Source organism: Diuraphis noxia, unplaced genomic scaffold (assembly GCF_037042655.1).
Source record: "Diuraphis noxia isolate RWA-SAM2 unplaced genomic scaffold, SU_Dnox_SAM2 contig0004, whole genome shotgun sequence".
Taxonomy (NCBI): domain Eukaryota; kingdom Metazoa; phylum Arthropoda; class Insecta; order Hemiptera; family Aphididae; genus Diuraphis; species Diuraphis noxia.
In genome coordinates this window covers 43,801,984-43,815,076 of record NW_028301714.1, presented here as the reverse complement: position 1 = coordinate 43,815,076, position 13,093 = coordinate 43,801,984, and the positions used below count along the sequence as shown (strand labels likewise).

Here is a 13,093-nt window from a genome sequence, read left to right as displayed (position 1 = left end):
ACAAAATATCAAAATATTAATAATTATTTTAAAATTTAAATAAGCGGATATCGAAGGGTTTTTAGAGCCTCTTGTAAATGAATATTATACTTGCTTCTTTGTTCTTAACTGCAATAATCATTATATCATTTAATCTTTAGTCGCCCATGGTGGTTTGTGAATATGTTTTTAATCTTTTGAGGGATAAAAAAATTTTTCATTTGAAGCAGTGAACATTGATTATAATTTTATTATAGAAATCATATCAATTATAACGGCGCATTGGAGTATTAATGGCGGGCCAATTGCTAACATTTCTTAAGTTAGTGGTCCTGCTGCACACCCTGCAACTCCCCAAATGATGCCCCTGCGATAATTTGAGCGGAAAGGCCTATAATGAAATTGTTATCGACAATAACTTGTCATGCTGTATAAGTATAATTGTATAATTTATAATTCGTACCATTGGCAGTAATCTATATACATATACAAATTTACAATGTATAAAATATTGGTATAGGTGTAACCGGTATAGATATCATACCTAAATTATGATTATAATAGTAATAATTCAATATAATTACCTTTCTTTATTTGTCACCTAAACGAAATTTCAACTGTAGATTCTACGAATGAAACATATCTTTCAGCCATGTCTCTAATATAATAATAATGTTCTTAGAGAGAACCGATTCTTTTCAATAATCTGTTTAGCTTTTCCTACACCAGTAAAAAGTTAACAGTTTGATTCGGAATATTTGTTAGCAAACAAACATAATTTAAAAATAAAACTTAACTAGGACCAAAAAACAAAATAATAATAATAATTTTACCGCGCATCGACTGTGACGGACCGGTCTCAGAAAAAGCGTCAAACGGGGCGGCGCTACAGCGGTGACGGCGGCGGCGGCGAGTCATGTGCGTAGACTGCGGACCATCAGCAGTCGTTCGCCGCGGGTCCACGCGAGTTCGTCTTTCGCGTTTGTCGTCGTCCGTCTGTGTCGTTTTCACGGAATCGCGTGCGCATTTCGTTTCTGAAGTCCGTCCGTAACCGTTATCTCATTCCATTGGGCGTTAGCGTTGTGCATGTGAGCCGCGTTCGTTTGTGCGGTTTACGCGCTAATTTTCGAGCCGACGGGAACGAGCGCCTCCGGTGCAGCAGCTATGGAGGACTCGTGTCCCGCGAACAACGTTGCGCAACAGGCAGAGGCGCAACGTTTCCGGAAACAGTCAAAGAAAATCGGCCGGAAACTGTCCCGCCGTCTGTCGCTCATCACCAAAGTGCCCAACATATTTAACGTCAAGTTCGCCGGCTCTGAAAGTCCGTCCACGCCGCACAAAATCGTCCATGGCGTCTCCACAGCCGCCGCCGACGGTACCATCCAACAAGCGCATGAGATTACCGTAATCGCTCCAGACAAGACTCAGCGATTGGTGAGTACCTGCCTGCTTAAACGTTTCGCAATGGTTTTTATTTTTAATAAATTTTATTTAGTAATTACAAATTTTAAAATAATTATTTAAGAGCATCATTCGTGTTGTTCAAAACCACCCTTGTATTTAAATTCAGGTTTTATAACGAATTACACTTTATATTTCGTGTTTATATTTATCTATGAATTAGTTTTTAACTGTCCAAAATTATCATTACAACGATATCTACTTGTTGTCTCTTTTTAAATCTTCCGAGATCTCTCATTCAATATTCAAAATACAATATTATCGTTCCAACAAAAAAATAATAATAATAGGTACATTCCCTATTTTTCATTCTTCGGTTTTTCCGGTTTTATTTTTTTAATTTGTATACATTTATAATTTTTAAATTAATATAATTAAAGCTTTAATTACCCATTGAACTTCAACTAATTTTAAAACATAGCTTAAATACAAAAATATAAAAATTAATTTGTCATTTTTCAAAACTATTTGACAACGGTGCAAAAGCTTAAGTAAAATTTAAAAATCAGCATTATTACAAAAATGAAATAATTAAATGTTATTCATAATAATTTGGGTAATAATTTATATAGTTTTCATAATACATTAAGGCGATAAAATGTTTAATTTCATGTTTAACCTTGTGGGTAAGCTTTTTAGCTTTTTAATATACCACTAATATCAATATTTCATGTTTTTGAAAATGTGTCTATGGAGCAACGACTTTTATCAATACCTTTATTTGGTCAATGATCCCTTAAAAAACGTTGAGGTGTAGAATTTCAAATGTTACTTTGTATGTGTGCAATAAATTATATAGGTAGTTATTTTCAACAAAATAGTAACCATGATCTTCTCCAAACATTTCTATCGGTGACATTATAGATAATTTTAGCAAAAGATGAAGCTTTTGTAGATTAATAGTTATTTTAACTATACACAATCTGATCAGTAAAATAATTTTTGTTCACTCAAATAATTTTTTATACTCGAATACATTATGTAAAATTACTGAAATTCTTGAGCTTGATATTTGTTTAGTATAACATCGATAGTTATATTAGTTTGTAGTTTTAACGAATCAATTCTCTGCGTTATTAACAAATCAATATAAACTATTTAGATATAGATAGCTATGCACTGCATATATACCTGCATAGTATGCAGGTATATATTTTATATAAGTTTCAGAATACATCACGTTAAAATAACTGTTGTTACATAAAAAGTTTTATAAAGTATTATAAATAATATAATATATAAAATTCAACTATATATAATATTATGTACTAGATATCTACACAATATTTTATAAATCTAAAATGTATTGATATCGAAATAAAAAAAAAACCTTCATCCTGCTTCTGTTTGAAATTATGGCGATGATCTCTATATATTTACTTCACGCAATAATTCTCCTTATCACCAAATACGGTTGTCCCGGTTTTGTATACAGTTTAATAACTCTATAGGCGTGAAGCAATGATTACGCGACATGTGCAGTTTTTTTCAACAGTGAACAGACCACAATACCGTAGTCCTTTATTATAATCATTTTTTTGTACTCAATGAATGTTATAATATAGCTACTACAAATAATATTATTTTAAGACCTTATAACGATTTTATATGTGTATTGTATATTTGCAAATACTATACTATATACTGTTTATGATTAATTTGTTTAATACAAAACATCATGTCCTGGTTATGGTAGGCACCATAGGTTTTTTTATCCTAAATAGTTAAAGTGCTAGAACGATATAAAACAGTTTGAAGTTTTGTATGTACTATGTATAATATTTTTATATTATATGAATTCTATGTAGGTACCTAATATATATAACATATTTCTAACATATTCAACTCCTTATATTTTCTTCGGTTCGTATTATTCGTAGGCGTTCGGAAGAAAACAATACAAAATACATTTAAAATTATTCAGTAGTATTATGCTATAATAATTTTATATTAATATTTATTTCATAGATTAAATAATATAACTCAGACTCATAGCATAAAATATGTATAAAGGCGGTCCCACACGGCTGGTGTACTTGGCCAATGTTGGTCATTGGTGGCCAGTGACCAGCCGTGTGGGAAGTTGAGCTGGTACAATTGTTGGTCACTGGCCGTTTCCCGTCGCGATTGTCGGTAAATGGTGCACAAGTCAAAGAACGGTCAATAATTATGATGTGCATTGGTGACAATTCCCACACGACTTGGCAAGGACTGGCAGACTACTGGGCTTTAATATAATTTAATGGTATACTATACCAGCTGTGAGGGAGATATGACCAACGACCAGCCCAATATTTGCCAAGTGCTACCATCTACCACATTGGCCAAGTACACCAGTCGTGTGGGACCACCTTAATACAATTGAAAATGATTGGTTACATTTTAATTTAAGACTCGATTTAAAACTATATCCTATACAATGTATTATGCTTTACATCGTATATAATAATATATATTATATAACCTACATTTTTATACTTGGTATAGTTAGATATTACTACTTACAGGTTTATGATTTGTAGACATTATAATAATAGTGTAGGTACGAGTATATTATAATCTTCCAAGTATTTTCTTGTTTTAAATCTAATATCTATCAAAATGTTAATATTTCTAATATTAATTAATAATTTAACAGATGAAGCTTCTGATATATTAATAATTATAAAAAACAAAAAATGTCATGTGATAACTATAACATGATATACGGGAATAAACTTTAGAATTATGTGCACGATGTGCGTGTGTTATGGTGATATGTAAAATCTACACGGAGTTAACGAACACAAATAAGTAAACGTATCCACGTATATTTTAAATGCATTCATTACTATGCATGATTTGGGTTCGCTTTCTCCAAAAAAAAGCAGATGCAACATTGACATCGGTTAAAGACCATTAGATATGAAGCGAAAGTATTTGATACACTATTTATTTGCATTAGTTGGTATTTTCAACAAATTTATAATAATTATAAACAAAACAGAATATATTTATTTTAACTTAAGAAAGATTTTGTTAATTTCTTATTTTCGATGTATATAGGTACAATATACCTAAGTGTATGGTATAATATTTTATTCAAGTATATTACTTATCTGATCTTAGTTTGATTATTGTTATAAAATACACTTTAAAGAAATATACTTAGAATATACTTAATAGTTAATAATATTATGTTAGTATAATAGTTGTTCGCGTGAACGTAAAATGTAGCCATATAGAAACTATGAAATAAAGTTACGTAGGTACCTAATATAAATTCAAAATGTTTAAATAATTTTCCAACTATGTTGGACACAAATTAATTAATTAATACTTTTCTGTGTTCAATTTTGTAACTGTTAAGATTTATTTATTACTAAAACAATTTTATTAGAATTTCAGTTCAAGGGGTTTTGATTAAAAAGAGAATTATATCTTGTTATCTTATTATTTTTCTTTCTTTTGTTCTGTCATGACTCATCTCATCAAGTGACAAGCTTCTTTTTTATTGCTTACCAACGCTAAATTATTGTGCTAGAATAACTTTTTATTTGTGTTTTCATGCAAATTTTCTTCTTGAACGTATCGCCCACCATTTATGTCCTTATCTGAAATAAAATAGATAGAAAAAACTGAACATTACATTGTGAGTTTCATTTAAACTTAAAGTAGTAAGTGTGGGTGTTATCCGTTACATTTTCGGGTTGGCGGATTTTCAATGATCATTGACTATTGAGCGTGGGTCTTAACTATGTCATTTCTTCTAACAGTGACCGTTTTTAATTTAATTTCCAATAATAAAAAAATATTTAAAAGAAAATAATGAAATTAATAAATTAATAAACTTTTAAGTTGTGAAACATATTAAAATGTCCACTTAATTTTATTAAAATAATAATAATAAAATGTTAAAATCAAAATATAAAGTTTGGTATTAAAAAAATATTATAATAAAAAAATCTCACTTGTTTAAATTATACACACACATATATACTTCAACATTTTTTATGATTTGTCTAAAGTTTTTTTTCTTACGCCTAGTTGGTTCTGGTGATGAAATCAAATAATCATAAAAGTTCTAACCAACTATATAGTACATAACATTACTATAATAAATTAAATATAATATAATATTTAATGTATGTAAGTATAAATTATGTATAATATACCATTTACCACATTTTAAGTAAGAAAAACAATGCATAGTACGTAGGTATTATTATTTTTAATTAAAAGTTCAAATATTATATATTAATCTATTTTATTTTTATTGTTTTTAAGAGTTGTCTGATATGAATTATTTCTATCTTTATTTATTTTAATTGTTTATTTAACTTTTACTAATTTTTTGTTAGTTTAACTTCTTGATTTACTATAGACTTATCGAATATAAAATACAAATATAATATATAATTATTATATTATGTATAATTGTAAAGCCTATGAATAAAACTAAAATTGTTTAAATTTAGATTTTTAGACTTATTTATATTAATAAAAATATTCATTATGTTTAATTTTAATATTATGGTTTAAAATTCGGTTAAAATTATAGAATATGGTGCCCACATAAGGCTGGAAATTTAACTGGTATAGTTTATTGTACTTTGTTTTTATTGTACAACCATACACAATATTGCACACTTTTCATTATCAAATGTGGTGCATATTATGATATAAAAGATATAACCGTATACCAAACGATGCACGCATGTATACAAAAGTGAATTTTGTAAAGTGGTATTGTTCTTGTTCTAGACATATGTCTTCACTGTCAACTTAAAATTTAATTTTAGAAATAATTTAAAATTACTAGAGAAACTATTGTTATAATTTTGTCAAGTATTTTAGGTTAACATAATATAATTAACAATGATGTGTTAGTTTTTACACGTTCTTTATGGAATTGATAGCCTGAAGACCAGGTTATAAGGTTTAACAATATGGTTTTCTAGGCCACATTTGTGTGTATAAGAGGAATAGATAAACTGGTCGGATCAGTTGTATACCTAATTAAAATCTAGTGTGCCACGACATAGAAAAGTAGCTTGGAAAAAAGGTACTTTTGTCTATACTGTATGTTTAATACATTATTATGGAACGGAAGCTTAGATAACTAAACAGCAAACGGCTTGCAATTTTAAACGTCTCATAATATAATATGATATATCCTTCTATTATAGATATTCTGTAATAATATTTAAATTCTATATCTACAGTAATCTCAACTGAAATTCATTTTCCGAATGCCTCAATTGGCGAATTATTGTTTTCAAATGTATAATAGGCAATAGCACTTTAGCAGTAGATATAGCAAGGTATTGAAGTCAAGTACGTCTAATACGCCGGTATCTATTATTTTTCCTTTTTTATGTACTATCATATCGAAATTATTAATTTTTGTAATTTTAGAAGAAACGGAAGTACACCTTAACATTGTCTTCTCATTACATAATATTAGGTGTATTGGTATATACATTATACAGTGTCACAGTGAAATATATTATATTGTATTATTGTGTATTAGTGGGTCAGCAGTTAATGACGAATATGTTTTTAACCGAATCACTATGTAATGCACGTTGTATTGTATTATGGTGGTCGTATACTAGCAACGTACATTGAGGTTCACATTTGTATTGATATTTTTAGTAAATAAAACATTTTCAGGACAATAGGTTAAGTGTCGCAGTATTTTTAAAAAACGTGCATTTATCTCGAGTAATTTTATAATTAATAACACGGAGGTGGAGTCATATCTAAAAAAATATTTTAACACTACTTATGTATGAATGTATGATATATTAATACGTTAGTAATTATTTACCTATCTTTACCTAATCTATAGCAGTATAGCCTATATAGGTAATGAAATAGTTATAAAATAAGGTACGATAATTATCTTACATTTAAACTTTTTAAATATTGATTGAGACTAAGCATAGCAGTAATACAAGTGACGTATATTATACAAATCTTAAATTTCTCAATTGGCATGAAAATTCAAGTTATTTTTCATTCTAATAAATAATAATAAATCGGTCATTTCATAAAACTATTTATCTCCTTCCAAAATTAAGCCTTACGTATCTATGTGTTTAGAGCCACATAAGAAAGTAACGGACTTTATTTGTTTATCTACAACATCACAATAGCTTAATATATTCATTTTAGTTAAGCTATTGTTTAATTAACTTCAAGTTATTTGAATGTCAATTTACACGTTTCGGATTAGTATGAAATAATTGATAAGTGCCGGAGAGAACCAGTTGTGGTTTTTGTTTTGTATTTATTTTCGCGAAGAAAGTAAACTATCAGTATTAAAAGTCAAGTATAATGTTAACTTTATATTGGCTAAAAATGTCGTAAATAGTGTTATAAGACTATAAAATAATATTTGTTAACCTAACCTTTAGGTATAATTTTCTAGTTGAACCTAATTTCACTTTATTTTTTAATATTATATAGTAAAACAAAACCATAAACAAGTTGATGTTACTAACAGAAAAAATCATATTTGTTTCATTTTATTTTATATTGAACTCTGTTTTAACAATTCTCGCGGACTATACCTATAAATTATTAAATTAAATTAAAAATATCCGTGCAAGAATGCAAATTTGAAATTATTATTTAAATTGTTATTATAAAATTAAAATTTTTGAATTTTTTTTACGTTGAAAGATTTAAATAACGTTTTTGAACTTATTAATTATAAAAGTTTACTAACGATCATTTACCTAATGTTATTACTATAAACAGTATACCATAATATTATGTTATAAATAAATAATAAATGAAGGTAATAAATCTTAAATAATGGCTTAATTTTGCATATTATCTAACTGATTTTATATTTTGAAATTTAATTATTAAGTTATCATCCATTTGTATACAATCAATTTTCAATAATATTTAACTTAATATGTATAATTTTGTTTCATTAATATTTTGATTCAGAAAAATCCGATTGTACACTAGCCCATATACCTACGTAATACTGTAACAGCATAGATTTATATGTTACGCTTTCTACAAATAGTTACTGTGCTTCACTAATCATAAGTAGGTACCTAGGAGTTTGTAACTCTATCCTTCCTACTGATAAAGTGCAGACAATAATGTAAAATTTGTTCTGTTAATCAATTATCAACAAAAAGTTAAATTGACAATTCATCTAAACACTTTAAACCCATGAATATGTAAACAGGTCATTGGGACATTTGGAATCAATAAATATTTAAAATTAAAGTCAGCAAAAACCAAAAATACAGTAAGTGCACTTAAGTGCTGATAACGAATTTATACTTTTAAAATTTATGATAAAGACCTGCATATTTACTACAAGTTTTAATAAAACATTTTCATTTTTTTTTTTAAATACAACCAACAATAACTGTTTAATTTATTGCAATTTGTAAAATTATGTTTTCAATAATACTTTGTAAAAATTTTTTTACACTTTAACAATCAATACGCGATTTGTAGGATACCTTTTTATATGGGATGCAATTCGTAAACAGCGACACAGTTCATATTCTTGGATCTGACAAACAATTATTGTTTTATTTCTACGCCGTAATATAATCAATCGATTACGTCATTGATTTAATTTGGCAACCTATAAGAAAAAAATTTAATTGTCTATTCATCTCTTTGAATTGGTCTAATTTACATCCGGCAATGACCTCCAAACCGGACTGGGAATACTTCCATCATGGAATATTATTTAGTATGCTCCATGTACACATTGTTTAATAGGTAGTGAAATCGAACCCGTTGTAATGAGAACGGATAAAGAATGGATAAAGAAAGATTATTTCTCCATCTACACTACGGATAGCTTTAAGTTCCATAAAACTATTTGATTATGGCCATTCGTTATTAGTCATTACTGATTACGTATGTGGTCAGCATCTATTTTATTATGATACAAATTATTAAATTTCCTTACGCAAGTTTGTTATTCACAAAATCTTAATACACATCTATAATTAACAAAAATTAATCGATTTATTAAAATGTTAATATATAATTCGTAGATACTGATGAACTGATGCTGGTCTGTAGTTTTTGTTATACTATTTATATATTTTATTTATTTTCAATTAATTCTTAAAAATTACAAAAATTATCAAATATTAAAAATTGTATAATTTAATTTAGGATTATGGTAAATTAATTAATATTGTATCATGATGGTTGCTAAAAATGTGTTCAAAAAGGTCTTATTCACTAAATTTTGACTACGACATAAATTCTGTTAAATAGAACTCAAAAAAATGTTGAACAGTACTTTGATGAAGTTTCTTTCCGCCATTTTAAAAAAACCCACATTTTATTCACATTTGGAGTGAGCCTTAGTGATAGGGTAATAACTTATACTTATGTCTTAAGAGGACGTTTCACCCGCATGTGTTGTCTCCGTCTTACAAGTGCGTAACATTGCAAAAACTGTTTCGCGCGGCAAAGAACTGAGAAAGATACAGTTATAACTAAGAAACGAAATTTTCACCACATAAAAAGGAGAATTTTGTTTGTGCAATATCGTTTTTATTTTTTCGATATCACTTATACAAAAAAATTCTTATTGTTTTATAATGCATTGTTTTTGTGTTTTTTAAACATGAATAACTTTTTTTGTAGTTCTGATATCGAAAAAATAAAAACGATATTGCACAGACAAAATTCTCCTCTTTATGTGGTGAAAATTTCGTTTCTTAGTTATTACTGTATCTTTCTCGGTTCTTTCCTGTGCCAAATAGTTTTTGCAATGTTACGCACTTGTAAGACGGAGACAACACATGCGGGTGAAACGTCCTCTTAAGAGTTATGATTAACTTAATCATGATGACAATCTATTCCTTAAATTTGAATATTATTGTGATATTTTCAGCAAGCCGAAAATATTATTCGTTGGTCGCAGAGCGCGCCAATGTAATAATTATATGTTATATTTATAAAAAAATCACTAAAATACCTAGTAAAATATCAAAAATTATGATGATTAATTAAAATTGAATAAAAAACCACGTATTTATCTATAAAAATCTAATAATAATAATGATAATTTACAAAATCTTTCTTCACGTAGTTAACGGTTAAATATCTATTTATATAATTCTATATTATACAATTAATAGTGTTTTTGTTGAAGACTATAAAGTATAAATGAATATAAAATATTTTAAATTCTGATCAATACGGGTACGTCAATTATAGCTGCAGTGCTTATACGATGATGATTTTCTAGATTAGGTACTTTTAAGATGGGTAATTTTTTTTTAAATGCTTAAATTTATACATAATACAATAGAAAAAAATGTACTCATGCTGATCATTATCAATTATTCAATACAAATCGAAATATTTTATTTATAATTAATTTTAAATTAAAAATAACAAAATAAATAATAAAAATAAATTAGAGGACCTATAATGTTACTAAGAAATCTTAATAGCCCACCTAAATTGTGTAATGGAACTAGATTGCAAGTTAAAGTTCTGCACAAAATGTAATAGAAGCTATAGTTATTATCACTGGGTGTGCAAGAGGAGATATAGTTTTAATCCCGAGAATAACGTTGATTCCAACTGATTATCCCTTTAAGTTTAAAAGAATTGTAAGTTTGCTTTGCTATTACTATTAATAAGTCTCAAGAACAATCATTGAGCAAGGCAGAGATGGACTTGAGAGAAGAATGTTTTTCACATTGACAGTTCTATGTCACATGTTCTAGAGTTAGCTCTGCCAGTAATTTGGTTATTTTAGCCCCAAAAGACAGTACCAAAAATACTGTTTATAAAGAGGTATTAAGATGAATAAAATATGTCAATATAAATATATTTTTTTAGTTTATATAGGTAACACCATAATGTATATAATAATGATACAACGACGTTGTAAAACTTAATTAGTTTTAAAACAGTTTACAGAAACTTCTATACAATACATGAGCAACCTGTAATAAATATAAAAACTGATAAAATAGAAGTTATAGTAGGTAACACAAAAAACTGTACACGGGCGAAGGCGGGTTATTCAGCTAGTTGCTAGTAAATAGTATAATTAAAAGTTTGTATAATAGAAAAGTGTACGTTATAAGTAGGTTTTCTAGGCGCAATATTTGTATTATCTCTCTGATGTATGCAAACCATAGTAAATTTGCATAAACAGAACCAATTTTTTTATTTTTGGCTAATTTTAGAGTGATTGATATAGTAGGTATCAAACTTAAAGGTAAGAGCATCAAATGTGTTTGTGCAGTGGTTTATACACAATATTTAAATTGGCATTCAAGTTTTGAGTTGATACATGATATATACAATTAAAAAATGAGTATATATCGCAGATCATAACTTGAAATACCGTAAAAGCCAACGTCCATCTATAGGTTATTACTTATTATTATTAGATAGGTAATTTAATTTTAACATTAGGTCGGTCAATTCATTCTAATGTTGAAACTAAAATAAAACATTAGTTTTTCTGAATTCAAATTTGAAGTTTTGCTAATGGGTTAAAGGAAGAAAATAAATTGTGCACTCGTGCATCTTCTTAACGATAATTATCTTTGAAAGTGTTAAGGCTTAATATTTTAATAGTTATAGCTTATAGCCCATGGACTTCATAAAATATTTACTGATAGTTGTTAATGGCATTAATCAAGTAAAAACATGGCAAGTTTTTTTTGTAAACATCATCTCAATAAAAATGTTATCTTAATATAATATATACATACCAAATTAAAGATCAATTCAAATTAAATAATAAATTTGCTATAATTATATAACATGCGTTTAATTATTTATATGCCTGATTATTGATTATTATATGTGCAGGTATCTATATATTATAAACATAACTAATAAAATATGTAAGCTTTAATATGAGTATAATTTAGGGTAATTTAATATTTAATAGTTCAAATAAAAATATTTTTCTAAATAGGGTTTCAGAAAATTTTCAAAATTAAAACAAAAGACATATTAAATTTGTATACTCGTATTGGATTGATGTCATTTAAATCAGAGTTAATGTTTATTTCACTAATAGAGACATTGGTAAATAATTTTAATATAAATAATTTTCATTAGAAGTGTTTATTGTGGACCTAAGTACTTATGTAACAGTAATTATTTTATTTTGAAAATTACCCTTTTGGATAATACTTGTCTATATTGACATAAATTATAGTACTACAGGCATTAATAATTTATATTAATTTAATTAAAATGAGTTATTATACAGTTATTAATTTTGTTGTACTTTCTACTAAAAACAATTTTTGAGTATTGTGTAATATATGTAATATATGTAATATATGTATGGATATAGTCAACTAGTTAATTATCTTAAGGCATATTCAAAAATAAAATTGTATCAATAATGTTTGTCAATAATAAATATCGATGTATTTCGATGAAATATCTAATGTTAGAAACTTCATATTTGTTATAGAGTTTATGATTTAGTAAAATTATTTTTCATTGAACTACTCAATAATAAACATACGTGGTAATTATAATCATTAATGATATAATTTAGTCATTCCACCCATATGTAAATAACTGCAGCATACATTAATTCTTACCCGAGGCTATGTGATTATTACCATACCTTATCATAATTTGAATGACATGCATTTTTTTTTAATTAAAAGAAAAA

General features: G+C 27.1%; 1 protein-coding gene across 1 annotated transcript in view; it reads left to right on the top strand.

Annotated features, from left to right (window-relative positions):
- Nucleotides 1–936: 936 nt before the first annotated feature.
- LOC107168172 (rho GTPase-activating protein 20-like) overlaps nucleotides 937–13,093 on the top strand; it is a 213,063-nt gene continuing 200,906 nt past the window's right edge. Inside the window, exon 1 of the mRNA XM_089225673.1 lies at nucleotides 937–1,413. Coding sequence (XP_089081799.1) covers nucleotides 1,144–1,413 — 270 coding nt within the window. The 5' untranslated portion in view covers nucleotides 937–1,143. The remainder of the gene's footprint in view (nucleotides 1,414–13,093) is intronic.